The sequence below is a fragment of the Telmatherina bonti genome (genome assembly GCF_933228915.1).
Source record: "Telmatherina bonti genome assembly, chromosome: 9".
Classification (NCBI taxonomy): domain Eukaryota; kingdom Metazoa; phylum Chordata; class Actinopteri; order Atheriniformes; family Telmatherinidae; genus Telmatherina; species Telmatherina bonti.
In genome coordinates this window covers 32,757,761-32,772,843 of record NC_136627.1, presented here as the reverse complement: position 1 = coordinate 32,772,843, position 15,083 = coordinate 32,757,761, and the positions used below count along the sequence as shown (strand labels likewise).

At 47.8% G+C, this 15,083-nt stretch overlaps 1 protein-coding gene across 4 annotated transcripts in view; it reads right to left on the bottom strand.

Annotated features, from left to right (window-relative positions):
- Window positions 1–14,169, bottom strand: part of actn4 (actinin, alpha 4) — a 57,260-nt gene extending 43,091 nt beyond the window's left edge. For all 4 annotated transcript variants that reach the window (XM_079246414.1, XM_079246410.1, XM_079246413.1 and 1 more), the window contains exon 1: window positions 13,818–14,169. In XM_079246414.1, the coding sequence (XP_079102540.1) occupies window positions 13,818–13,943 (126 nt within the window). In that variant the 5' untranslated portion in view covers window positions 13,944–14,169. The remainder of the gene's footprint in view (window positions 1–13,817) is intronic.
- Window positions 14,170–15,083: the final 914 nt, after the last annotated feature.

Sequence of the window (15,083 nt, the reverse complement as noted above, 5' to 3'; positions counted from 1 at the left end):
TGTCCCACATCCTCGCCTTTTGTTGCATTAACATGGTATGCATGTAGGGATCCATCTCATTTAGCACACACTCAAACCAAAGGGAGATAAACCTGTCTAGGTGTGGCCTTATATGCAGATAGCCATCCACCTTGAAACTACAAAACATTATGAGAACGAGGCGTCGACCTGCTTCTGGACGCACAAACTAGAAACAATCTGCTTTTGTTCCAGGCAACTTCTTACTGGTTAAATCAGACAGGTTTCTGATCGGTGGACCCTCTGAGCTCTGGATTTACTCTGATCAAAGATTATAAAATAAAAAAAAAAAGAATATTTTGCACTTTCAGGTCACATTAACCAAGATTAGCAAACATTTCATCCTATTATTCTTAATTAAGAACAGAAATATATTAGAAAGCTGCATTTTCAGCTCTTCTGATCCTAATCTGCTTGTTCATGAGTGTGTATCCGACACCGCAGTGGACGGGATGTGGTCGTGACCTGGATGGAGTATTGTATGATCATCTGGTCATGTACTGCATCTACAACCATGAGCCTTCTCTTCAAATCAGCACAAGCAGAGCAAATGCATCAAAACGGGTCTTGTTGTCAGAGTAGCAGACCTCTTATGGAAAACCGCGTCACTGACTCTTAAAAACATCCTAAAATGTTTTCGCTCTTTGTGCCTCGCACCAATTATAAAATTGTGAGGCATAGACTCATGAAAAAGAAAGATAAGTTGAGCTGACTCAGACGTCTCATGATTTGAGTGTTTCTCTCATTTTTGGCATGTTTTCAGTAATTTAATTCACTGACAATAAACAAGATTGAGGAGAGTTTCAACACTTTGAGATCCAGACAGCACATTACACAACAGTGATCGGTGTTGAAATGGTGGAAACTTTTATTATAAATGTGGCCAAAATGGCCCTGCGGCCCCGTTACCCACAAGCAGCTGATCACGCTTTTCTTTCCCATGTTAAACAGGACTTTGGTCAAAATCAGGGATGATTACCATAGTTATCAGACAGTAGCCTTAAACACACCGTTTACTGCATGCAAGAAAAATTAAACAAAACTAAGAGAACTAAAGAAATGAATTTTTCTTAAAAGGAAGCATTAAAACTAGTTCTGCATTTCTGTACTGTAACAGAAGTAATGCAACAATGCAAAAATACATCCTCTCACATCGAAGCAGCACCTTAAAACAGTTTTTACAGGGAAAAAAAAAAAAGTGTTTCTGGTGTAGGCAACACACATCTATCTATAGCCCCCAATGTAACACACAGACATGTGCACTGGCCTTCTTTCCAGCCAAGGACAGCCTGACATGACAGAGAGATAAAAGCTTTCTGCTTCTTATATTATCGGATCAAATTTTTATTGGATTTTAAGTCTCTTGCTCGCTCTCAGGTGCAGGATGACAGCAGAGCTCTGAAGTGTTGTTTCCAAAAATAAACAGCCTTGCAGAGCGCCGCTGTTCAGAATAGAATGGCTGCAGCTTCAGATTCACATGTGAACACGATCTGCGCTTTGCAGCCATGGAGACGAGAGGTGTAGGGCTGCGCAGAGGAGCCGGTTAGGGGACGCTCCGAGAAGAGGAGCGGGTTAGAGGACGCTCCGAGCAGAGGAGCGGGTTAGAGGACGCTCCGAGCAGAGGAGCGGGTTAGAGGACGCTCCGAGAAGAGGAGCGGGTTAGAGGACGCTCCGAGCAGAGGAGTGGGTTAGAGGACGCTCCGAGGAGAGGAGCGGGTTAGAGGACGCTCCGAGCAGAGGAGCGGGTTAGAGGACGCTCCGAGCAGAGGAGCGGGTTAGAGGACGCTCCGAGCAGAGGAGCGGGTTAGAGGACGCTCCGAGAAGAGGAGCGGGTTAGAGGACGCTCTGAGCAGCGCTCCGAGAAGAGGAGCGGGTTAGAGGACGCTCCGAGAAGAGGAGCGGGTTAGAGGACGCTCCGAGAAGAGGAGCGAGTTAGAGGACGCTCCGAGAAGAGGAGCGAGTTAGAGGACGCCCTGAGCAGAGGAGCGGGTTAGAGGACGCCCTGAGCAGAGGAGCAGGTTAAAGGACGCCCTGAGCAGGAGTGGGTTAGAGGACGCTCTGAGCAGCGCTCCGAGAAGAGGAACGGGTTAGAAGACGCTCCGAACAGAGGAACGGGTTAGAGGACGCCCTGAGCAAAGGAGTGGGTTAAAGGACGCTCTGAGCAGCGCTCCGAGAAGAGGAGCGGGTTAGAGGACGCTCCGAGAAGAGGAGCGAGTTAGAGGACGCTCCGAGCAGAGGAGCGGGTTAGAGGACGCCCTGAGCAGAGGAGCAGGTTAAAGGACGCCCTGAGCAGGAGCGGGTTAGAGGACGCTCTGAGCAGCGCTCCGAGAAGAGGAGCGGGTTAGAGGACGCTCCGAGAAGAGGAGCGGGTTAGAGGACGCTCCGAGAAGAGGAGCGAGTTAGAGGACGCCCTGAGCAGAGGAGCGGGTTAGAGGACGCCCTGAGCAGAGGAGCAGGTTAAAGGACGCCCTGAGCAGGAGCGGGTTAGAGGACGCTCTGAGCAGCGCTCCGAGAAGAGGAGCGGGTTAGAGGACGCTCCGAGAAGAGGAGCGGGTTAGAGGACACTCCGAGAAGAGGAGCGGGTTAGAGGACGCCCTGAGCAGAGGAGCGGGTTAGAGGACGCCCTGAGCAGAGGAGCAGGTTAAAGGACGCCCTGAGCAGGAGCGGGTTAGAGGACGCTCTGAGCAGCGCTCCGAGAAGAGGAACGGGTTAGAAGACGCTCCGAACAGAGGAACGGGTTAGAGGACGCTCCGAGCAGAGGAGCGGGTTAGAGGACGCTCCGAGAAGAGGAGCGGGTTAGAGGACGCTCCGAGAAGAGGAGCGGGTTAGAGGACGCTCCGAGAAGAGGAGCGGGTTAGAGGACGCTCCGAGAAGAGGAGCGGGTTAGAGGACGCTCCGAGAAGAGGAGCGGGTTAGAGGACGCTCCGAGAAGAGGAGCGGGTTAGAGGACGCTCCGAGAAGAGGAGCGGGTTAGAGGACGCTCCGAGAAGAGGAGCGGGTTAGAGGACGCTCCGAGAAGAGGAGCGGGTTAGAGGATGCTCCGAGAAGAGGAGCGGGTTAGAGGACGCTCCGAGAAGAGGAGCGGGTTAAAGGACGCCCTGAGCAGAGGAGTGGGTTAAAGGACGCCCTGAGCAGAGGAGCGGGTTAGAGGACGCTCCGAGAAGAGGAGCGGGTTAGAGGACGCCCTGAGCAGAGGAGTGGGTTAAAGGACGCCCTGAGCAGAGGAGTGGGTTAAAGGACGCCCTGAGCAGAGGAGTGGGTTAAAGGACGCTCTGAGCAGCGCTCCGAGAAGAGGAGCGGGTTAGAGGACGCTCCGAGAAGAGGAGCGAGTTAGAGGACGCCCTGAGCAGAGGAGCGGGTTAAAGGACGCCCTGAGCAGAGGAGTGGGTTAAAGGACGCTCTGAGCAGCGCTCCGAGAAGAGGAACGGGTTAGGAGACGCTCCGAACAGAGGAACAGGTTAGAGGACGCTCTGAGCAGCACTCCGAAAAGAGGGGCGGGTTAGAGGACGCTCTGAGCAGAGGAGTGGGTTAAAGGACGCTCTGAGCAGCGCTCCGAGAAGAGGGGCGGGTTAGAAGACGCTCCGAACAGAGGAGCGGGTTAGAGGACGCTCCGAGAAGAGGAGCGGGTTAGAGGACGCCCTGAGCAGAGGAGCGGGTTAGAGGACGCCCTGAGCAGAGGAGCAGGTTAAAGGACGCCCTGAGCAGGAGCGGGTTAGAGGACGCTCTGAGCAGCGCTCCGAGAAGAGGAACGGGTTAGAAGACGCTCCGAACAGAGGAACGGGTTAGAGGACGCTCTGAGCAGCGCTCCGAGAAGAGGGGCGGGTTAGAGGACGCTCTGAGCAGAGGGGCGGGTTAGAGGACGCTCTGAGCAGAGGGGCGGGTTAGAGGACGCTCCGAGCAGAGGAGCGGGTTAGAGGACGCTCCGAGAAGAGGAGCGGGTTAGAGGACGCTCCGAGAAGAGGAGCGGGTTGGAGGACACTCCGAGAAGAGGAGCGGGTTAGAGGACGCTCCGAGAAGAGGAGCGGGTTAGAGGACGCTCCGAGAAGAGGAGCGGGTTAGAGGACGCTCCGAGAAGAGGAGCGGGTTAGAGGACGCTCCGAGAAGAGGAACGGGTTAGGAGACGCTCCGAACAGAGGAACAGGTTAGAGGACGCTCTGAGCAGCACTCCGAAAAGAGGGGCGGGTTAGAGGACGCTCTGAGCAGAGGAGTGGGTTAAAGGACGCTCTGAGCAGCGCTCCGAGAAGAGGGGCGGGTTAGAAGACGCTCCGAACAGAGGAGCGGGTTAGAGGACGCTCCGAGAAGAGGAGCGGGTTAGAGGACGCTCCGAGAAGAGGAGCGGGTTAGAGGACGCTCCGAGAAGAGGAGCGGGTTAGAGGATGCTCCGAGAAGAGGAGCGGGTTAGAGGACGCTCCGAGAAGAGGAGCGGGTTAAAGGACGCCCTGAGCAGAGGAGTGGGTTAAAGGACGCCCTGAGCAGAGGAGCGGGTTAGAGGACGCTCCGAGAAGAGGAGCGGGTTAGAGGACGCCCTGAGCAGAGGAGTGGGTTAAAGGACGCCCTGAGCAGAGGAGTGGGTTAAAGGACGCCCTGAGCAGAGGAGTGGGTTAAAGGACGCTCTGAGCAGCGCTCCGAGAAGAGGAGCGGGTTAGAGGACGCTCCGAGAAGAGGAGCGAGTTAGAGGACGCCCTGAGCAGAGGAGCGGGTTAAAGGACGCCCTGAGCAGAGGAGTGGGTTAAAGGACGCTCTGAGCAGCGCTCCGAGAAGAGGAACGGGTTAGGAGACGCTCCGAACAGAGGAACAGGTTAGAGGACGCTCTGAGCAGCACTCCGAAAAGAGGGGCGGGTTAGAGGACGCTCTGAGCAGAGGAGTGGGTTAAAGGACGCTCTGAGCAGCGCTCCGAGAAGAGGGGCGGGTTAGAGGACGCTGCGAGCAGAGGAGTGGGTTAGAGGACGCTCCGAACAGAGGAACGGGTTAGAGGACGCTCCGAGCAGAGGAGCGGGTTAGAGGACGCTCCGAGAAGAGGAGCGGGTTAGAGGACGCTCCGAGAAGAGGAGCGGGTTAGAGGACGCTCCGAGCAGAGGGGCGGGTTAGAGGACGCTCCGAGCAGAGGAGCGGGTTAGAGGATGCTCCGAGAAGAGGAGCGGGTTAGAGGACGCTCCGAGAAGAGGAGCGGGTTAGAGGACGCTCCGAGCAGAGGGGCGGGTTAGAGGACGCTCCGAGCAGAGGAGCAGGTTAGAGGACGCTCCGAGAAGAGGAGCGGGTTAGAGGACGCTCCAAACAGAGGAACGGGTTAAAGGACGCGCCACTTCAACGTCTTTACTCTCATCTTGAGTGTTAGAGCCATGTAAAAGTTATATTTTGTATGTTTTTGTACATAACATCAAAATGGAAACATTTTTTGTTGTTATATGTATTATTTATCCTGCTATGGAAATTTTGCTAGGTTTTGTATAGTTTTAATATTTTTGTCTTTATATGTTATAGTTAAATTGACTATTAAGTACCTTTTAACGTCCTACATTAGGACTGTGAAGAGAGTGCGCGCTGCAGAGAGAGCTTGTTCTGTGGTTTTGTAAATGGAGCAGGACGAGGAGCTACAGTTTTTCTGAACGCAAATAGAACATAATTTTGTTTAATTTTGTTTTTTAAAAATAGTTGCTGTAGTTTTGTGGACGCAACACGCGTTTTGTTTGTGGTTTTTTTTTTTAACTGCTTGTTTAATAAACAGAGATCCTTTTTTTTTGCATCCGTTTGCTTCGTTTTTGTCACGAGTCAGAAACCTCACGTCCTACAAGAGTGGCCAGAACAGGTTCTATTATGTTTAAGTTACATTGACACTTCATTGAGATTTCATAGCAACACTGAGGCATGAATTAATCTTCCGCTCTTTCCCTCAGGAGCAAGTTTGTTAGAGATTTTAGAAATACACCGCTCCAAAAAATAAATGAAACACTTAAACACCACAATGTAACTAAGTCAACCACACTTCTGTGAAATGGAACTGTCCACTTAGGAAGCAACACAGATTGACAATCAATTTCACATGCTGTTGTGCAAATGGAATAGACAACAGGTGGAAATTATAGGCAATAGGCAAGACACCCAATAAAGGAGTGGTTCTGCAGGTGGTGACCACAGACCACTTCTCAGTTCTGGTGCTTTCTGGCTGATGTTTTGGTCACTTTTGAATGCTGGTGGTGTTTTCACTCTAGTGGTAGCATGAGACGGAGTCTACAACCCACACATGTGGCTCAGGTAGTGCAGCTCATCCAGGATGGATCATCATCAATGTGAGCTGTGGCAAGAAGGTTTGCTGTATCTGTCAGCGTAGTGTCCAGAGCATGGAGGCACTCCCAGGAGACAGGCCAGTACATCAGGAGATGTGGAGGAGGCCATGGGAGGGCAACAACCCAGCAGCAGGACCGCTACCTCCTTCTTTGTGCAAGGAGGAACAGGAGGAGCACTGCCAGAGCCCTGCAAAATGAGCTCCAGCAGGCCACAAATGTGCATGTGTCTGCTTAAACAGTCAGAAACAGACTCCATGAGGGTGGTATGAGGGCCCGACGTCCACAGGTGGGGGTTGTGCTTACAGCCCAACACCGTGCAGGATGTTTGGCATTTGCCAGAGATCACCAAGATTGGCAAATTTGTCACTGGCGCCCTGTGTTCTTCACAGATGAAAGCAGGTTCACACTGAGCACATGTGACAGACGTGACAGAGTCTGGAGACGCCGTGGAGAACGTTCTGCTGCCTGCAACATCCTCCAGCAGGACCGGTTTGGCAGTGGGTCAGTAATGGTGTGTGGTGCCATTTCTTTGGAGGGCCGCACAGCCCTCCATGTGCTCACCAGAGGTAGCCTGACTGCCATTAGGTACCGAGATGAGATCCTCAGACCCCTTGTGGGACCATGTGCTGGTGCGGTTGGCCCTGGTTTCCTCCTAATGCAAGACAATGCTAGACCTCATGTGGCTGGAGTGTGTCAGCAGTTCCTGCAACACGAAGGCATTGATGTTCTGGATTGGCCCACCCGTTCCCCAGACCTGAATCCAGTTGAGCACATCTGGGACATCATGTCTCGCTCCATCCACCAACGCCAAGTTTCACCACAGACTGTCCAGGAGTTGGCAGATGCTTTAGTCCAGGTCTGGGAGGAGATCCCTCAGCATCTACTGCCTCATCAGGAGCATGCCCAGGCGTTGTAGGGAGGTCATACAGGCACGCGGAGGCCACACACACTACTGAGCCTCATTTTGACTTGTTTAAAGGACATTACATCAAAGTTGGATCAGCCTGTGGTGTGTTTTTCCACTTTATTTTGAGTATAACTCCAAATCCAGACCTCCATGGGTTGATACACTTGATTTTCATTGATAATTTGTGTGTGATTTTGTTGTCAGCACATTCAACTATGGAAAGATTTCATTCATTCAGATTTTTTTTTTTTTGGATAATTGTTATCTAAAATAAAAACTCAAAACTTAAAGTGCTAAGTGCAGAACAAATTGCAGAGCTGTGAACAGAGCGGTGGGGGTTTACCGTAATTTCTCCATGCTGAAGTGTTTGAGGAACCCAAAGGCAAACTGTTGTATTGCTTATTCCATGAACACAGCACAAACTAGTTCCTCAGTGCATTTCCCTGCATGTTTACTGGACCGTAGAATCACATGCAGACAAACTAGTGGTGGGAACATGAGGAACCAGAGGTTAACAACACAAATAACTGTAAACTTAGTTCAAAAACTCCCCTCCTGGAAACCAAACTCTTCATATTTGTGCACCCATCCTGAACACACATCCCCTCTCTCGTGCAGCTTTCAGGCCCCACTGCCCTCCAACATCTCATAAACTGAGTCTGCATGAACAAAATCCGTGCAACAGTTACACTTTTCCTGCACAAATATCGCTTTTTCAGCTTCCTGTACTGATATCCACAGCATGACAGGAGCAGTGATCATTCCCACCTCACCGTCACAATAACATGGCCAATCTGCACACACCCGATTCTAAACTTCGGTCCTTCCCTCCAGAGATGCAGGCGGAAAGGTGGAGGAGAAAAGGTGAGACGAGGAGTATTTAACCAAACCACACATCCCTGCTCCAGATCATCACTTTGAAACGGACATGCAACAAGTGTATCATCAGCCATTTAATCCTGTCAGACAAGTATTAAACCCGTGGAAGAGAAAAGGTCTCCTTCAAACGGTTGCTAAAAACAGAAGGACACACCTGAGCATCCTCCATCTTCCAGCTGTATATTTAGCCATGAACCATTTCCAGATCACAAGTAGGAGGTTGGCCAAAGCAATGAAAAGGATTAAATTAGAGAAATGAGATTAACTTCAAAATCTCTCAAACTCTCCCACATCTGATCAGCTGATGGTTCATACAACTTCCTGAGCATGGTTCTGCATTCTGCACATTCAGCGCTTGCAAAGACTGTTTAAAAAATTATACACAATCTAACAGGGTCAACTTAAACTACAAACTTAAGTTGTATTTGCTTTCCTCTTAAGACTAAACATAAAAAAGGGGTTAAAACCATCAACAGGCATACTGGCAGCTGTTCAAAAGGAAATTCTTAGTCTCTGTTGTTGCCAAGTTCAATTCATTAGTGGGAAATGCTATTTGCTAATCCCCATAACTATGCACAACAGCCAGGATGCAAGCCTGTGAACCGCCACGGTTAGTACGATTGCCGAGGTTTTATCAGTCAGAAAGGGAATCAGTTGTTGAGGTGGCATTCAGCGAAATCCCAGCCCTCTTCTTCACCCCCAAACACAATGGCTTCCTCACACACAAAGAAACAGACTGTAAAGAAATCTCTTTTAAAAAGACAAACCCACTGAGCTCCACCACGTCGGCTCTGAGCTCTGCAGCGCAACCCTTCCACCGACCGACCAGCGCGTTTGTCAAGTTTACTGCATGTGTTGGTAAACTCAGGGCAGCGCTGTGAACTTGCTCGCTGCTCTGCAAGCAAACTGAATGCTTCCAAAGTGCCATCAATCACAGAAAATCTCTACAAACATATCTGGAGCAGCGTTTGGCGCCAAGACTTCTTCAACCTAGAACCGGATGGAAACTCTCCACCCCCCCCTCCCCACAAACCAGGGGAGAGCTGTCCCTCTCCACAACGACTGCATCTGCAACCCTATAAAACACCCCCTTCCTCACACTTAAACCTTTTCCCCCTGTCGTGCAAAAAACAGGCCACCCCGCCCCCCTTTTAGACCAAAGCCCACTTCCACTGGCCCAGCAGGCTGTAACAGGCCACCAAAGGAATGTTTCCCCCTGCGTGCTCTCACTGGCAGAGCAGGGAGAGACAAAAGGGGAGAGGGAGAGGGGTTACATTCCTCTCTGCTCTGTCCTCTCGCCGGCTGTCTGCTTGACTGACTGGTTCGTTGTTTAGGCCCATTCTGGATCCCAGTCAGCTGAGGGAGGGCTTTCCCACAGCTGACCTGGAATCAACTGGCAGTAAGGAAATAAGACACTCGGCTCCTTGCAAAGATCACGCGACAGAAGTTAGAGACGTGGCTTTAAAGGTTAAAACACTTAAAAAACTTAAAAAATAGATTTTTCCAGCCATACACATGCAGCAGATCTCATTTTTATTCAGGCAATTTCACCAAAAACACACTTTAAAAACAGCAAATCAGCACAGAGATCGATTTCAGGTGTGTGAGCCTGCAGTTGCTGCTGCTGCATGAAGCGAGGAGATGATCCTGGTGGGACAGATTACGCCTGGTGTATGTTCAGAGGCTGCAACACAATGCACGCATCAGTGTGTGATCAAGATTAAGCAGACCCACTGTTCACGTGAGGCAGAGAAAACAGAATTAACAGGATTACAGATAAAGCTTCGCAATCAGTGGATAAAACTCACCGATATCTGCTCAAGAGCTCACTTCTCAGATAAACCTTCATGCATCATTATTGATATTTTCATCCATTTGGGCAAATTTTTCCTCTTTAATTAGCCAGGTTTTAGCCTGTTTTTTACATTTTTGCAACAAAGTCTCTCCCCTGACATGTTTTGGAATTCAACTTGGAATTTTTATAAGTCAGAAAACACTGGAAAAAACTATCTTCCTCTTCATCATCATCATCATCATCAAGACCTGAATAAGTCCACCTCCAAAGAACTGATATAAAACATGATCAGATTTTTTCAGCAGAAATCTCTTAAAACAACTTGAGTTGTGCTCAAAACTACCAAACATTCAAAGATTTTGAGGGTTTTTACCTTTTTAAATGCAGCTTGAGGCCGTTGTTTATAGAAAAGAAATAAAATAAAACTAATTGTGGATGCTCCAGGGGTTGTTTCCAAACCCGTCACAGTCAAGTCAAAGATTCACCAAAATGTTGACATTTAGCTTTTCTATAGCGTTAAATTTAAATTAGACTTTTATACACTTTAAAAAACTGCTAAAATAACGTAGACTGAGGTAAACCTCGATCAAAACATGAAATATTCATTATTCTGAGTTTATCTCTGTCTTTTTGATCACATTATCAAATGTTTTAATGAAAAAAAACTACATTTTCCTTAAAGCAAATATTGAGCATTTCCCCTTTTTAAATCAGTGTTTTTAAATCATACGTTAAGTATCAGCCAAAATGTTGATTTTATTCTTCTATTACATTTCAGTCCTTAATGACTTACAAAGGTAGTAAATTAAGTAGATGCTTGAGAGTTAAAACAGATAAAAAGGGTCTGTTTTCTCTCTGCCACACCCAACTCCAGTCACACCCACTACACCATCCTGATCAATCACACATACAGAGCATTGTCTTGTCATTTACAAGGCAGGCTGTTCAAACAACCCTCCTCAAACATTTTCAGCTCTCGTCCTGTTTTTAAATGGCAGGAGGAAAAAACAGCAGCCCTGGCAGTTTGTAAAGCAGCCAGATCTCACGAGTGCTGCCATGCATTGTTGGGTCCTGACAAAGTGTCGCTCACAGCTCGTCCTGAGCCAACCCAGGCTGTCTGAACTTTCCTCTGCCAGCCTGCCAGACACACACAAAGCATGTGAAAGTGGGCAACAAAAGAACAAACCAACATTGTGTCCAGCTGCCCACCTTACCAGCGATAGATTAGAAATCAGAGGAAGTCTGGGGGATGCAACAAACGTGTGCTGCTAACTTTGCCAATGCAGCAGGGCGAATGTGCAAGCAAGGATGATAAGAGGATTTTGATAACTATTAAGTACAAGTTAAAAAGCTTTAACAAATGACAAAAGACAAAAAATTTATCAGATGCAAGGCTGGATTATCCAATGGGCATTATGGGCACAGGTCCAGGGGCCCATGTGTGGCGTACACCAGCAGTTTGGACATGAAACAAAATGTACATAAAAGCCAGATAGTTACACCAAAATGTCTAGTGTATTGCTATTTGGCTGAGAGATGTTAGAAATGTCCCTTTCACAGTCTATCATTCACAATTTTCAAAATGTTGTGGTGGGGAAGGGGGCCCCTGGAACACTCTGGGCCCAGGGGTCTGCGCACTTTTAATCCGGCCCTGATCAGATGCAGTTAAGTGTGATATCAGCGTCCATATGACAATCACTGCAGTGCAAACGTACTGATACAAACAGCTGTTAGCATATGAAAATAGACAACCGCAGAGAGGAAATCCTCCACAGTTAAACTACAGCTGACACAAGAACTGAAAGTTACTCTAAAATTCATTCTGGAGACAAATTCTGCCATTTTCTGTCGCTTGGTATCGGTACTACTAACTACCGTGTTCTAATCATTTGTACTTTTCTTTCTGTGACGAGCTGAAACAGTCTCCAGCGCGCTTGGCCCCCGGGCTTGTGTACTTTACTGCTTTCCTTGGTAGCTCATCCGCCCACCTCGCCGTGCTTTCTTGCCACCACATGACATGAGAAATGTGCACAGCCCAACTGTCACCAAGAAGCTGCAATGCGAGACGTACAATAAAACCTCTGGTGGCGTCACTGCGTACTTTGACATGTTTCGACATGTGGCAGATCCCAGAGCAGTGAGAAAAAGACTTAATGACATGTTTGGCAGAGGAGGAGCTTCGCCTGTAATAAACTGCAATTAACTGGACTCGACTGGGCTCGGTTCAGCAGCTCTGGGGGAGACGAATGGTGCTCGGTGGATGAAACCTGAAACATCCGAGAGAGTACAAACGTTGCTTCTGCTAACAAGGAGCAGACTCCGTGAGGATCTTACACCAATGCTGCAAATATTTGATTCCAGGTAAAAAACTTAAAAGGAAAAAAAAAAAAGCCCATCTCTTCTGCTACTATATGTCAGAGTCAGCATGAATGAAAAAAAGGTGTGTTCAACATTTCCTCACACTTGTTGCAATCACTTATCTCACAAATATTCCTGCTGTGGACAGTTCCTTACTTGTAAAAATTCACACAGTTAATGTGAACACAGCTGTGTGTGTCTGACTTCTAGTTGCCCTCAGCTCAGGTTTAGCATGAGAACATGTCTAACCATTAATGGGTGGGACCTCCGCTCAGGTTTGTAGAACAGGCCTCTCTCTGTTAATCATTGGTGGGGTAGACTTTTTCTTTTGAGGAACCTTTGACCCGTGTGATCTCTGGACAAACAGAATGGCCACAAAGTTGACTAACCAGGTAAAGGCAAAGCACCGAATCCTCCAGCTTCGATGAGGATCACCTGCAGGAATGTGCGATCAGAACTAGAAATGCATGAGGCGACGCTCGGCATGCTGTCACACCAGTAAAGAGCATGCCAGTCATCTGGCTATTCCCTCATTACACACTGCTAAATTACACTTCTTCAAATTGTCCCTCATTAGATGACATGTCCACTCCCTTATAAAGATAGAGGATTAGAGAAATTATGACAGACAGGTTCAAGAAACACAAAGAATCGTTAAAACAAAAGTTGGGCATGATGGGTGTTAATGTTATTTGGGATTATTTTAGTTGGATAAATCTGCATTATTAAATGTGGTGTTTAGTACAGATCAGTTAAATTAGTTTGGCTGCATAAAACTGTAAAACTGAGGCTTTGTAAGAGCAAACCTAACAGTGTCCTCATGAGATTTCCCCTGACAGGCTGTGGTTTGGGCTCACATAGCCCCTCTTTTCACCTCACCTGCCAGATAAATCCAGTCAGGACTTACAAACATGCATACACACTACAGCTAACTGTTCAGGATTTATTACTGGTTTTAAATAGCTGCAATGCTTCAAATACTCCGAAGGCATCCAGAGCCTCCAACCACGAAAGGAATTCCTTCAACAGGCCCAGAGTTTCAGGAAAGATGTTTTCCACGTTCATTTCCTACAGAAAGCTCCACTAACCCTCTGAATCACGGCAGCTTTGGGGTTAAATCTTCCACATATGAGCTCTTCACACCCTGGCAGCGGTCAGATCTTCCAGCAGCACCTCGCCTCGCCTCGTCCAGCCTTATGGGCCTCCAACCAGCAACACAAACCACCTCCAACCCGCACAAAACCTCTTTAAAAGGCCCCGTTTGGTGTCTTATCACAACCCCAAATGTCTGCACAACCTCAGTTTGGATTTCTGAAACAATGTGGGGCCCCGTTTCCGACCAGAGAGGGAAAATATCACGCGTAAAGGGTGAACGCCGCGCTCATGTCAGACTTTCTCGTGCACACAATCACGAGCGAGGATGAGAAGCGAGGAAGGGGAATGGTTCCGATTAAAAAGGAGGGTTTCAGCTGCTGGGGGGGGGGGGGGGTGAGCAAACCCAAGGCCCGTGTTCGGTGTCTGACCTCCACATTTCACCCCATCCCTCCCGGCCCAGCTGGGCCTGACTCAGGCTTACCTTCCTCTGCTGTTTCTCCCAGGCCGGGTCCAGCAGCAGGTCCCGGTCCCAGTCGTTCTCCTGCTCCATGTAGGTCTGCGCCCCGCCGGTGGACGACTGGTTATTGGCAGCGTGATAATCTACCATGTCAGCAGAAGAAACCTGAGTGCGCCACAGACAACCTGACAGGAGGATACGATCCAAAATAAAAAACAAAAAGGGGGAAAGCGAAGGCGGCCCAAATCAGAAAGGAGAGATGGGAGGGATACGCGACCCAGAAAAGTGTCCTTCTTCTTCCTTTTTCTCTCGCCGCTTCCAGACGTGAAAGGGTTTTTTCTTTTCTGTGATGAGTATCCGGTGTGTGCAGTCAGAAAATCCCACTGCTGCTGTGAGAAGAAAAGCGGTGTGGCTCCTGCTGCTACTGGGAGGAGGAACCGGCCGCTCCTACTGGCTGCTCCAACCTGACAAGCAGGGAGGACGCACCACGATCGCTTCCGGTAGTGCCTTTCAAAATAATATGCATCTTTTTTTTTGTTTGTTTGTTTGTTTGGTTGGTTTTAATTGTTTTTTTCTTCCCAGAAACAAACATGTTTCTCAAATTTGTTCGTTTATATTTGCTTTTAATGAGCTTTAACATAATTTTTTTTAATTAAATGTCAGACATACTTAAATTATTTAAACAAAAACAACACATGCAAAAATAAATCCTTATAGCCTTCCCAAATTTATTGTCATATTGAAACTTTATCATCATATTAAACATTTATTTTTGGTATATATTGCCTTAAAACTTAAGTGAGAGATTCGTCTTTTCCGCTTTTGTTGTTTAAATCTTCACATTTCAATCGTGAAACTTTGATGTTTTATTTTTAAGGTCCAGTCACATTAATTTTGGTAATGTCAGTGAACTCGACAAAGACTCCACTCGATTCTATAGGCCCAGACAGCTCATGAATATGCATGTATATTTGAACGTGAGCTGCTGAAACAATGAAGCGTAAAAAGCTGAAATAAATGCATAAATAACCACTTTAAAATAGCAATATAAAAATTAGAAGTTTTTAAATTTGTAAAACTATTCAAAAAGAGACTGATTGTCTGCAACAACACCCCTTAAGGCCATTGCAAATCTTTAAATTCAAACTGAAACAAGACTTTATTTTTTTTATTCGTCATATTCAGGTTTCATGGTGCTTAAATTATTAGTGATTTTGCTTTCTTTACAGTTTTGAGTTTTTTTGTTTTTTTTTTAATGTAGCAGCACACCATGTTGCACAAAAAGGCGGA